Source organism: Boleophthalmus pectinirostris, unplaced genomic scaffold (assembly GCF_026225935.1).
Source record: "Boleophthalmus pectinirostris isolate CB_2022bp ecotype Guang Dong unplaced genomic scaffold, ASM2622593v1 HiC_scaffold_13, whole genome shotgun sequence".
NCBI classification, from domain to species: domain Eukaryota; kingdom Metazoa; phylum Chordata; class Actinopteri; order Gobiiformes; family Gobiidae; genus Boleophthalmus; species Boleophthalmus pectinirostris.
The window spans coordinates 12607858-12621955 of record NW_026571036.1 but is presented as its reverse complement, the minus strand read 5'-3'; the positions used below and the strand labels follow the sequence as shown (position 1 = coordinate 12621955).

General features: G+C 36.9%; 1 protein-coding gene across 1 annotated transcript in view; it reads left to right on the top strand.

Annotated features, from left to right (window-relative positions):
• The window catches only part of rngtt (RNA guanylyltransferase and 5'-phosphatase), a 149788-nt gene that overhangs the window by 94610 nt on the left and 41080 nt on the right, over positions 1-14098 (top strand). The window contains exon 13 of the mRNA XM_020939046.2: positions 11604-11704. Within this exon, the coding sequence (XP_020794705.1) occupies positions 11604-11704 (101 nt within the window). The remainder of the gene's footprint in view (positions 1-11603; positions 11705-14098) is intronic.

Below are 14098 nucleotides of genomic sequence, written 5' to 3'. Positions count from 1 at the left end.
CTTACTTTCTTAATGTATTCCAAGCATCATAATTATTCACCCGGTGGAGATTGCAACACCATTTCACAACTTTTAGAGGCTAACACTATCGACTTCCTGATTTGCAGACTATAAAATGTTTTATATTTGGATACAGAATTGATTCTTGTGAGCTTTAAGCCATGTTGTAATGTTATTACCTCCTCAAAAACAAACCTGGAGTTGCATTTTGTTTCATTCACACTTGTTTGACGCACCATTTATTATTTCTATATCTCCAAAGCTCAAAATGCTCTGTTCCACCTTGTGATGTCATGAAGTGGTACTTTTCAATTTCACAGCTACGTTTTAAAAATGTTTTGTTCAGTAGAGGTTGGCAATTCCAGGGCTGAAATTATCCAAATGATTACAGGTTTATGAAGGTGTGTGGAGTTTAAAAACCACAGTGGAGCACTTCCTGTATTACCACTTGACATCACAAGGTGAAACAGTGTTTTCTGTTTTCTGTTAAAAATGTATGAATGAAACAAAACACAACCCCATGTATATTTGTAATGAAAAAACAACATATCATAAATCAAAAATAGTGCAATATAAGCCCTTTAATATTACTGAAATGGTCCCTGAGGGAATATATTTGTAGATTTCGACCTCTGTAGAATACGATGTTATACTAATTCTTTTATTTCTTTTACTTATTTTAATTAGGACTAATAAATGTCTCACCAAGCAGCTTCTGAGACATTACAACTATACTAAACTATAGAGCTTTATATTTCCAGAACTCGAGATTTCACATTTTGTTCAACTTTTCCAAAACGTAATTAGATTAGACTCTTTCAGATCTTACTATAAGTCCATTTCCTTATTTGTAAAATCCTTCCCTATTTCTTTGCACAAAACACAAATCCGAGGCGTCTCTCTCTTTCTTTCTTGTTCTTTCTCTTTCTCAGCCTCTCAGTGTCAGTGTGACTCTGGCGTAAAGTGTGTGAGCTGAGACACGGCGCTCTGTCCCCTGAGAGCAGATTTAGTGGACTAGCCCAGCCTTTTGTCTGTAATCCCCCGCACACTTAAACACCCATGTCTCTCCGAGCAAAAAGCGAAATATGAAAAACATTGTAATCAAAGGGTTATCTCAAAGCCAAGCCCCCGGCCTCCGTCTTTTATTCTCATATATTAGGCATTCTTCATTAAATCCACTCCTGTAAATTATGTATGGCTGTTTCAAAGCACTCGCAATGACTCAATATTAACACAGAACCTGGCAGTCCGTGTACATGCATTTTTCACGTAACTTGTTTAGGGATTGAACTAATTGCATTTAAAACCAATATAAGCTTTGTGAAATGAAATGTCACATGTTGTTTACCTCGTTTTGAGCTGGGAGGAGTAGTTATAACAATCTGTTTCCTCCAGCGTCAAGTATGGATCAGATCAAATGAATGCTATTTATGGACTTAAAACGGCCACAAATCTCGAGATAGCTTGTCACATCGCCACTTGGCTCTCCTCCTGTCGTCCTCAAGATTTATTTTCTAATCGTGACGGCAGGGAAGGCCATAGTTCTCTTTGTAAAAACACCAGGGAGTGCTGTTTAACTGAGCCATAACTGCCCGAAAGCCATTTGTCTGACAGGCTGTCAAACACTGCTGCGTGCGCACTCATTACACATTGTACAGTTGAAAATGTTTGTCTGCTGCTCACCACATGTCTCAAACATTTACTCACCTTCGTTTGTTCATATGAAGCGTATTTAAAACTCAAAGAGGGGGTATCAGGGTTCCCACTCTTTTTCACTGACAAAAGTTCAAAACTTTTCCATGACTTTTTCATGACCTAAAGTGAATTTTCCATCACTTTATGGCACCTACATGCATTGAATTGATCAGACTTTTAAGGCTAAATATGAAATTTTAACCCTTTCCACTCACCTCAAAATATTGTCATTGCATTTCTCGTCATCTCTTTATAATCATAATAGTTTAATGATAACTTGAACGCTGTAGTTGCATGAAAGAGACATTAAATTCGATGACTTTTCCAAATCTTTCATTGAATTTACAAAACTCCATGACATTTCTAGGCCTCGAAAATGACATTTTTATTTTCCATGATTTTTCCAAGATTTCTATGACCGTGGGAACCCTGGAGTATTATACTTATACTTAGGGTGTTAATTGCTAACACATAATATTTTTAGCTCATCTTGTCACCTTTTATTGTTTAAAAAATAAAGCTTCACAGAAAACAAAGTGTTAATATGTTTAATAAGTTTCTGTTGCTATCGCTGTCTTTTTGATGCTCACCACACTAAAGTTTGTGAAGTTGTAGTGTATTTTGTATCATGGTTTTGTTTATCTATAGACAATTTTCTGCGCAGGAGCAAAGCATTTGATGGAGCCTCCACCAGAAAATGTACACAGTGCACCTTTAATATTCGTTGGTAGTAAACAGAACATTTTGTGGAGAGAAGGCGACGTTTTCCAGGAGAAGATGCTTAATGAACGGGAAAATGGGGGTGATGTAAGCTTGTGTGCTGAGCATTGTACAGGACAGAACGTACACAGATGACACCTAAAACCTCTTCAAGCATGTTTTTCTCAAGGGAGCAACATTATAACATGGTTGAAAGCTCCAAAAAGTTGACTTTGCCTAATACCCCCTCTTAAATGCAATGTGAAGCACTTTCGTTGCTAAACAAATCCAGTGCATTATTATCAGATTTCAGTGTGCCAGCAGTATTGTGAGGTATGACTAAGCATTAGTTGTGTAGGTATTTTAGGACCACTGAAAAATCAGCTGCTCATCTGTTTAAATGACTCTGCACCATTTGAAGTTTTGCATGTTGGCGTGGTAACAGCCCCTCAGAGACCTGTGGCAAATGAATCTACAGTTAGAGTCTGTAATAGAACAACCCTCACAGGACTGGGCTTTATGCTCGCTCTATTGGGAACTACTTTATATAATAGCTTCTTGCAGTTTTAAACTTTTGTTAAAGCCGACCTGTAATGCAAAATCGACTTTTCAGAGCCTTAATGTTATAATTGTTTCTTCTCACCATTCACTCACCTGAAGTTGTATTTGGAGTGCTTTGTGAATTCAAGACACCATTTTGCTGGTCTAACCGAAAGGCAAAGACAAGGGATGAAAATAAGTTCAAATTTAATAAAGTCATAAAAGAGATAATTTAACAAAGGTTCAAATAAAAAATAAAAAAAAGCCGGGCCCAACTGGGGAAACTTAAATCAAACTGAACAAAACAAACCCAACCAGACAAAGGAAGAGGGTTGTTTAAATACCTAAGGACCAACTAAAACTGAAAATAAGAGAGGTGAATTACACAAAATAAAAAACTTTAAAACTTCTAACTTAATCAAAGTAACAAAAAGGCAAATAATTATAATATAGAAAATAATAAGTGATAATAAAGTGAGCTTAAAGCAAACTAGACAAACAGTCTCTCCCAAGGGTCCTCCATCTGGCATCTCGAACAAAACAAAACAAACAAAAAAAGGACAAGTGTAAGTAAATAATTCAGACTTATATTAACTAAAATGTGTGCACCCAAATTAGAATATAAGTCTAAATAAAGGAATTAAATTATGTGTGATGTTATTAACTTAATGTACTTGAAATTAAATTAAATAATACTGACACTGTGGCCAATGCTTTGTACTTACTCCGTTCGCCAAATTTATCTGAAACTCGCTAGAGTGATGTGCAGCTATCCATCAGAGGTGCCAACAACTTCTCAGCTCTTTGTTGTAATGAAGTTTACAGTGACGTCAGCTCCAATTAGGCGCTTTTTTATTCAGTTGTTTTACATGAATATTGTGATTTAAATGTCCAAATTATTGCACAGTGATCCATGGGTGTTATAGATGATTACTTTATAGCAGACACAAGCACAACAGGTCTTCTTTAAATACTTCGCTGTAGCCTACAGTGCATGTTGTTTTCTTCTCACAGAAAGACCCCATTGATCTTCTTGTTAGCTATCAAATGCAAAACACACCACCACTGACAAGCTAGCGATGGGAATACTGAAGATGAAACACCTACTGAGACACTTAACCTTTACCAAGTATCATTTACTGTTACGTACTTGAACTTTTCTGTCATTTTCAATATTTCACATCAAGAGAGTGTGGGCGCCAAGCAAGGTCAGACTCATCAGCGCATTAATAGGGTTCAATCTGAACCATTTGAACAGTAACATCACATATTGTTTTGCCTGTTCACCCCTTTTCTCTGTGCCCTCTCTGGAGCCACCACATCACCGACTTCACAAAGTGGTTGATTTATATGCAATGAAACTCCATTAACTTAAAATGGATTTAAAGTGCGATGCAGGGCTGGGTTTTTGAAGGTCGCTTGTTGCTTTCTCCATAATAAAGCTCTTGTTTTTAAATAAGCGCTGGCTTATTGGCAAGACTAACAACAATAATAAAAGCGTTGAAACCAAGGTCGGCTGTTTATTTAGCGTGCAGCCTAATTGGGTTTTCATCAGGTTGTTGCCATGGTTTTGCTGGCTCGCATTCATTTGTAATCATTTGCGTTTAGAAAGGTGGCGGAGATTTTTCAGGCTGCACTAAGAGGGATGAGCGGGGTGATACAGTGAGGAGAAGACTTCTACGTGTCCAATTAGTGCAGCTGTCAGTCACACCACTGTAGGTATCTGATGGAAAACATGGTGTCAGGTTATTTGTGTAATCTTTACCACGTATGGGTTACAGATGAGCAAGTTTGAGTACTGCTTTAGTTTTTGACCTAAATGTTTTGTATTTTTCTAAAGACGTCCAAAGAGACCACTGTGTTTTGGCTAAATTATTGTAGTAATTAAAGTTCTGTACCTGGATTCTTAGTCTTTCCTCAGTATAGATATATAAAAAATTTATTGTCTGAGCATCAGGAAGTGCCTCATTAGCCTGCTGTTTGTTTTTAGCTTTACCGTGAGGCAAAACTCAGCTCTGGTCACTGAGAGTTGTAAAACGCACTTCTCAACTTCTAAACTCATTGTGGTGAATAATTTGGGTGCTCCTAGTTCTATGTTTTCTGACTGAATACAAATTGACATTAGAGATTGGTCCATTATTTGCACTTTTTAGTGTATTTGCTATTGGACTTAAATTTCCAGCACAGGATGATCGTTCGTTTTTGCCAACTTGCTACCTAAAGAATGCACATAAAGCTTTATTTGAACAAGTGAGTGCAAAGAGGACACTGCACAAAATGTGACTACACAACTCTCTTAAAATTTTGTACTTAAAGAATGTTGTTAGTGAGTTTGGAGTAAATTTAAATCACACAATTTGGAGAAAATAATCTAAATTGGTCTTACATATCATCCCAAAAATATCGGCAGAATTTATTAGCCTTAGGTTGCTCAGGATTCTAAACAGTCAGTATCAGTAATGGCCATGAACAAAAAAAAAAAACATGGATTTCTAATTGACATCATAGAGAACACTCTATGAGTCAAATTTTTAGACTTGGGATCTTCAACCTGTGGCTCAGAAGCAACTAGCAACCCCCCTTTCAAAGTCACTCGCCAAGGGATTATATTTATATATATGTACTGTTGCTATATAACAAAAGAAATTATGAATTAAATGTCTGCTGTAAATGCCCATTTAAATAAATGTAAATGTCTTTTAAATGTTCACTATAAATGTATAATTTTGATGTGTAACTTATAAATGCGTAATGGTTTATGCTTTATGGGCATCTAACTGTAATTGAGCCATGGCTCTTATATTTACTCAGTTTCTTGCAACTGTTAATATTAGCAGCTCTCTGGCATGTTCGTTTTATAAAGGCAGCTCACCGGAGGAAAAAGGTTTGAGACCCCTGATCTAGACAATTCAGGAACTGTTCCTGTTTCAGTTGCTTACTGTCAAAGTTCAAACCAAGTATATGCTTAGAGGGAGAAGGCATAGGAATGCTCAAACACGAAACCATAAAGTGCACCAAGGCTAAAAAAACATACAAGTACATTTTCTAGTTCAGCATTCGTCCCTTTACTGTCACTGCATCTCTATGTGGTAAACTCAGCATAGATCAGTCAAACAGCAGAGTTGATTGCCATACAGGCGCCTTCTTGCAGCACTGAGCTGAAGAATGTTCCTGCACTCCCACGTCCCAGCAGAAAAGATGTACTCGCTTAAGGTTGTTGAAAACGCGACGTGGCCTCTCGGGCTGCTCTCTACCTCGCTGCACTGAATAACTCTTTGTAGTTTCAAAGGCATCAGAAGGCCGCCTCCTACACTCAGCTCCAGCTCTGCAGACAAAGCAGAAGGACAGACAGTCGCTCCTGTTCCCTCTTTAGCACCAAAATCAGACGCCATTTAAGAGGAGCCATTAACAAGAGATCGACAAAACCCTTCACACAATACGGATCGTTTCTAAAAGTTACATTCCAACACAAGGGCAGAGCATTAGCATAGAATGGCGACTGGCCTGGCGCTTGGCCAAGGCTACTGTGAGACATTTTCCTCTCTTTGTATGTCATAGCAGAAGTGTTGTCACAGTACTAACATTTTGATTCTAAGTAATATAGTCAATACCGATTCAAATACCACCATGATAATATTAAACAGACCTTATTTAGACAATACAGCGTAATTTTCAGCATAAAATAATTGTAATTTCTTTATATTACCATGTGGCCTTATACCTGTGTAATCCCTCAGTGGTCCAGGGAGGTTCCATATTGGTCCATGTGCTCTTATACTTGTTCTGATACAGTTCAAGATTCAGGTTCAGGTTCAGGTTCATTTCTGTCCGGTGAATGAGACTTTTTAGTATCGATACTTGATCAATTATGTATCTAGGTTCGATGCTAGTATGTAGTATGGAATAGTATCTGTTTTTTGATACTTTTGACAACCCTACATAGCAATGTGTTCAACAAACCAAAAGGCTGTCTACCATTTTTCACCTAATTTCAAAGAAAGTTTATGAAAAGAACACTAAGGATGATTTAGGTTTGTCAGTTATTGCAGTATTGGCAATATTGGAGGATTTCCCCAGATATTACATCGGTCCAGTATTGAAAATTTAGTAGATATTTGTCTTCAGATTAATGAAAATATAAATTATATTCAAGATAAATACATTTAGCTATTATTTTCACAAAAGCAAAAAGAGCTTGCTGTGGATTTTAACAGCATAATGTTGGTATTGACAAATCTCAGACCATTCCTAAAGAGTTATTTTCTTACAAATACTTCTTCCTTCTATTTTATTCCTGTAATCATGGATTGTAGATGACTCGAACTTTGAGCCTAGACACTTTCCAAGTTTATGGGCACTGAGCTTGTCTGGAAGAACTGTGTGCTTGGTTGTTTACGAGCAAATTTAAGAAGCAGTCAAAATATTTCAGCAGATTGCCAAAGCCAGATATTTATTCAACCTTCAGGCTTTGCAGGTACAAATGCATTCTTTCCCAAACTTGCTTTCTTTTTTCCGTCCATCTGTTTTGGACCAAAATAAACAAATCCAAATTTCTAATTAGTCTTTTAAATTCTGCATGTTTAATTTTTCCATTTAGTCTCAAGAACGGCGCTTTGGGTCCAGCTCCCTCAAATCACATTAAGCTTTATTTTAGTTTCAGGTCTGATGGATTTGGAAACTGAAAAGCTCACTGCAAATTTAATACATCGATCCATACAATCTCTACAGTATTTGTCATCCTTTTCTCTCATCAGCCCTTATCACATATTACCTGTAGCTTGTGACAGCTCTGGTCCCTCTTCAGTCCTCCTCCTGTCTCTCATTCTGAGTCGACGTGTGTTACCGGGGAAACCTGACAGAGACAGTACTAGACTCTGCTCATCTGTCCCTCCCCCTTGTGCCTTTGCATATTTTTTTTCCTCCTCTAGCTTTAAAGAAGACATATTGTGCTTGTGTCTGCTGTATAGTTTAATCTATGACACCGATGCATCATTCAGGTATAATTTGCATATTTGTATCGCTATATTCGTCTAAAATGGCGTAATAAAAGGAACAATAAAGAAAATAAAATTGAAGAATGAAGACGGTAAGTAAAAACTGGTTGATTGGCAATATGGCGTCTTGAAAATAAAGATTGCACAAATTGCTTTAAATACAACTTCGAGAGGGTAAAAGCTCTGAAAAGTCGTTTTTCCAAGTTCTCTTTAGTATTGTCTTGGACTTTTAACCAATTTGAGAAAACAAGCATTACATTTATCCATCTGAAACTGATGTGCTTTGAAGCAATTGACTTTGCTTTCGAAATGTGAAGTCGTTAAATATATTGCAAGTCTGTTAATTGCACACACCCACTGAAAACATTAAAATATTGTTTGTGTATTGTACTCATATTAAAGTTATATTTCAGACTAGCGCGCGATTTGGGAAACATATCTATTTGCGAATTTTCTGACAAGCACTGAAATTGAAACTAGACTTGTGATTTATGTTTTAATAATAGAATTCTGTTCAAAGTTGACATATTAAACACTAACAGAAGAAATGACAAAAAGGCTCAGATAGGCTTAAGAACTAAAAAACTAATAAAAGAAGCACACATGATCACAAATATTTGCACAGATCTAAACTACAAGCTAAGCAGTTTTTATATAGAATAAGACAGGATATTTTGTTGTTTGTGGAGGAATTTTTTGTATTTACATTTGAGAATTGCATCCACTCAAGTTGCAATTTCAGTTTGATTGCGATAAAACTTGCAGCCTTATTTCAGATAAGGTACTACATAGGGGTGTAACAATGTCCAAGTTTCACGATACGATATCATCACGGTATGAATCTCACAGTACAATATTTATTGCGATATCATGGGAAAGCTCACGGTATGGTGGGGAGGCTCACGATTAGGGATGTAACAATCTAAAAATACATCTCACAGTACGATAATTATTGTGATATTTTGTAGAGGCTAATATGCAACTTTTTCCTTCTAAAATGCCTTGACAAGACTTAATCCAAAGAACTGAGACTTGGGCCCCGTCCACACTAGTACGTATTTGAGTCGTTTTTGTTGTGGATGCAGTGTTCGTCCACACTAATCCGATTGACAACGGCTCCAGAGACAGAACGATCTGGTGCCGCCAGCTCCCACAAATTCATTTGAGTACAGTACGCCTGAAAACACTGATACACTGATGTAGGTCTATGCGCCGTGAAGTAATTCAACGCCAAAACGCTAAAAGGCTAGAATATATGTCCATTCATATATACAGTCTATGCCTGCGTATGACCTGCAGACGTATAATCTCTGAAAAGTTTAACATGAACCATCTCCAACGTGATAGAAGCACAGAACAAACTCACTATCAGCAGAACACCCCTCTGTCACAGAAAGAACACTCATATTCCACTGAGTCATGTCCTTTAGTCCGACAGAAGCTGAACTGCATCAGCGCACGAGGACCGAGTTGTCTTTTGAACGCTTAGTTTATGCAAATGTGGCTTTAAGTTTTGTTTCTGTAGAACATAAACACATATGCTCAAAGCTGTGTGGATAGGGAGGGCTTGCGGACACAGAAATTACATGTCTGGACGCACATTGTTTCTGATACGCGGATTTGTTTCAATGTAAACGTAGTCTTAAAAAAAGCTTAGAACTGTTATTTCTTCTTGTAGTCTACACTGAAATGGCGCAAAGGATCATGGTCTTTGTAGTTCCCTCTTTCATTTTTAAGCTATTGCTGCACTATAACTCTTAATTTAAGCAAAAAGACTTGTAATTCTATATATTGTGATGGTCCACGATCCGATATCACGATATTTCTGTTATTGTTACATCCCTAGTACTACACATATTTTACTTATTCAAAGCAACTATAGAGAGTTATAACACAGTACTGCATAACATATTTAATTGGCCTTTAGGTACTAGTAAAAAAAAAAAAAAAATAAAAATCCATATTTGTGATTGATCGAAAAACCGCTCCTATAGTGAACGTATGGGATGGCTTACCTCTTCACCAGCCCTCCAGATCCTCACATAGCTTTAGACTGTTCGTGTTTCTCTCCATGTCTAAGTAAATGTCATATGCATAAATAACCCAGGTAGGCGGTTGTGTGTTTTTTTGCTGTCGCAATCATAAACAACTGTGCACTGATATTTTTGCAATACTGTGTGACATAATAATAATGTATAGATTTTGACATATTTTCGGAAGCATATAAGGACGTTGTTGATATTCACAAGTGCCCGTTTGAAAATGTAAATGAAAGTGCATCAGCGTGAACAAGCCGTAATGATGGGCTAATTTAAGAGCTTAATTTTGAAGCAACGGTGACAGCTAATGAACTGAAAAGCTGTGTATAATTGAGACGCCGTTAAGCAGTGTGCCGAAGAGGACGTGAAGTGCAGACACTAATATTAAGATGTAAAAGACATAAATACAGACATCAAGAGCTTATCTTTTCTTTCCCCAAAAAAACCTAGTGTAATTAACGGATTGCTTAGAATACAAGTGGAACATTGCCAAGGATTGTGGGCCTACATAAGATAATATGCAAACAGATATGAGTCAGCAATATGGCTTCATAATACAATGCCAACATTATATCCTCAGAATCTGTACACAATTACTGCTTTTAATATGGAAACTTTGAACTGACATTAAATACATCACATATTTAGATCATCATGTTACATTTTATTGTTTTGAAAATGCTATATTCAACTAAAACAAAATATTAACATGTTAAATAAGTTTCGGTTTTGTTTCTGGCACTGAGTATCCCTCCAGTTGCTTCCTGCGCCCCCCTTCACATTACAATCACTAATAAAAGTACTGCACGTTGCATCAGGTTTGTGAAGATGCAGTGTATAGTTTTGTATCCTTGTGAGTTTTGCACAGGATCACACTGCTATCTATAAGGAGAGTTCGAATAGGGCCTGCAAGAGAGATTGCTAGATTACTCAAACATGCCTGGATGACATAAAAAACCTCTTCAGGCATGTTTTGGATGAGGGAACAATGTTATAACACGGTCGAAAACTCCAGAAAGTCTATTTTGCATAATACTCTCTCTCTCTTTAACCATTATTATTAACCTTTGTTGTGACAAACACATTTTCTGGGACTGATTTTCTTGTTTTTTTGATCGTGACAAACTAAGGTGGAACATGGTGAACCAATTATTTACCTTTTGAGATCAAGCAAGAAAGTCTACTAAAAAGAATTGTATTATGTTGTAGGTAACAATTTTAGGCTATTCTGAAAATATGTGAATTATTCTTGTTTTGATTATTTTCAAAAGTTCAAATTTTAAATCTAAACCTAATTACTAAAACTTTTGAATGTTACCAAAAGTTTTCTAATCAAATATGGCCTGCAAGTATTTTAAAAGGCCATGCATTGGCCAATTACATATTCTGACATCTAAACTTCAGGCAGTATACAAAATAGTCTCATTTGCTGTGTTTCCACAGGATGTATAGCGCTGCCTAAAGGACTTGAATTATGAATCTTGCTGCAGTGCACGTTGTAATAAGAAAACTTTCCAATTTCAAACCTGATGAAGTGGGCTGAATAAAGTTCTTTTATACTGTTGTTATGTCCTTGGGCAAGACACGTCACACACCTGGCTTGTTTTGTTAACCTTGTATTTTTGTGTCCCCGCAGAGGTACAGACCAGGCCGCTGCGATGACATCCTCAAGTGGAAACCTCCAAATCTGAACTCTGTGGACTTCAGGCTGAAGATCACCAAAGTTGGAGGAGAGGGGTGAGTCTCTCCTTTGTAGCGATACATGGATCTTTCTAGACTGAACAGGTTGTACCATCAGATATCATGTGAAGTAACATTACAAAATTGGTAATCCATCACTAGTATCGAAACTAGCTATTTTTTTTATTCTGATTTAAGTAAGTATCGATACTGAAAAAAAATCTCGTAACTGGATAAAATTTGACCTTTCCTGAACAGTTTCATCTTGAGTTTTATTAGAAGACTGCATGGTATAATAAACAAATATGACACAGTACTGTATTTATGTATAATGTTTTGTCTTTAGTTTCATCCACATCCTTAGTTGATACAAAAACATCACAAGTTTCCAATGCTACTAATTAAGAAATATTCTTAGTTCAAGTTACAGTATAAACCTTCTTCTGGTAGAAGGTATTAGGTAAATTGTCACGTTTTATATAGCATATTTTCACCTTCAAGGTACTCTAAGCTCTTTAGATCAGGGAACCACTCACCCATCTACACACCCATTCATACACCAGTGTACACACACACTGGGGGCGATGAAGTACAACCTGTGGGTCAGTGGATCTGATCGCTCAAACAATGATGTTTATGTCGAGAGCCCGCAATATTCGACGAGTGGATAAACACTCCACCAACTGAGCTACTATGGAGATGTTATTGCTTTGAATGTTCCGCAGTGTGACATTAAACATAAGGCCAAGTTGCAGATCAATTCGTGTGAAGAATGAGCAATACAAATATGGAAAAAATGCAGAGCACACTCAGATCCTGTGGCAGCTCATTTTGTAGATCTACTAAAATCTACAAAATGAGCTGCCACAGAAAACCCCAATTCATTTTAATTTCATTTCATTTTTTTCACTTTTAAATTGCTGTTCCTTGCATTTGCACCTCTACAAGAACTTCGGTGTATGTTTTCTGTTTAATTTGAAAAATGAGCAATACAAACACCTGTAATTGAATAAATGCAAGAAATAAATTTAATGCCATGCTGTGGAACATCCTAGACACACCAAAAAAGTCTTGAGATGGCAAACCCTCTGTAAGAAAAGTTACATAGTGAACCTTTGACTGACAAGGAAGACATTGACATTCAGACTAAGTTTTCGTTTCTATAGCTCCATTAATTCCAAATAGATAAACCATAAAAAGAGTTTTTGACTGAAATGTGCCTTTTGTTTGATTGAATGCACTGAAGCATTAGCTCTCTCACTGTACGCTAGGTGTGTCAGCCTCTCAGAGAAAAATGCTCTTTCTTTGACATTAATCTTTCCCATTCCGCCTTATTCCATCTTCTCTCACAATCCCCGTAGCCTCGAGGTCCAATCCTTGGCGTAGGTTTCCAATGTGGTAGCTGAACAACTTCATTCCTCCTCCTATCATCGCCTTTCGTTTACAATCTGTTTTTTGTTTTCTTTTGTTTTTGTTTTTCACTATTATTTCTTTTTCCATCACTTTATCATCCATTGTATCATAAATAATTCAGGTTGGCCAGTGCCCACCCCTTGTCTGTGGTGCACATTAGCACTCTGTAAGAAGAGGCTATAGACACTCGTGAGACACTGAAGCTTGTAGTGCTATCTGTGTTGTCCAATCTAGAATGAGTTTGGGGTCTTTTTGTGTATTTTGTGTTTAGTAATTACCTTCTAGTAGTAAACACATTCAAGTTAATGATCTTATTTGTAGCTGTTGTATCTTTATTGGCATATGTAAAAGGCCTCATTCAACTAAGCTTGATAGTTTGAAAGCTGCACTATTTGCGTCAGGCTCAATTAGTTTATACTGTGCTACATTTGAATACCTTAAACTTTGTGTTCAGAATCCAGTAACAAGAAGCGTCATACCTTTACTTTTTCATTGAAGTGAATGAATTTACTACACCATATAACACTTTGAGGTGTATTGACAAATTCCACATTTCATAACCCATCATATTTTAAACACAGATGGGCCGCCAGCTAAAATTAATATTATTAAAACTCAGATTTATGTTGTAATATAACAAGTTCTTTGCCTGGAAATCCAGAATGATTTATCTCATACATTTTTATACAGATCAATACCAGTCTCATCTCCACTCCCTTTGCCAAATCTCAAGCCTGGTCAAAGGTGATTGTGCAATCAGACTTGTTTCTCTCCCCTCAGATTAACAGACATTGATTCTGCAGCAATCCGTGATGTTGTTCAGTCCCCTGTGATATATTTTTCCTTTATTTTTTCCAGTATGCTCAAACCATGCATGTCCCTGATTGGCTAATCCACTTATCAATCACACCTATTTGAAAACAAGGAGACTCACCAGACTGACTAGACTCAATCGTTGTAAAGTATTGAAGAAGTGTGTATCTTGGGTCCCAGGCGAGCAAGTTCTAGGTCAGGGGTCTCCAACCTGTAGCTCTGGAG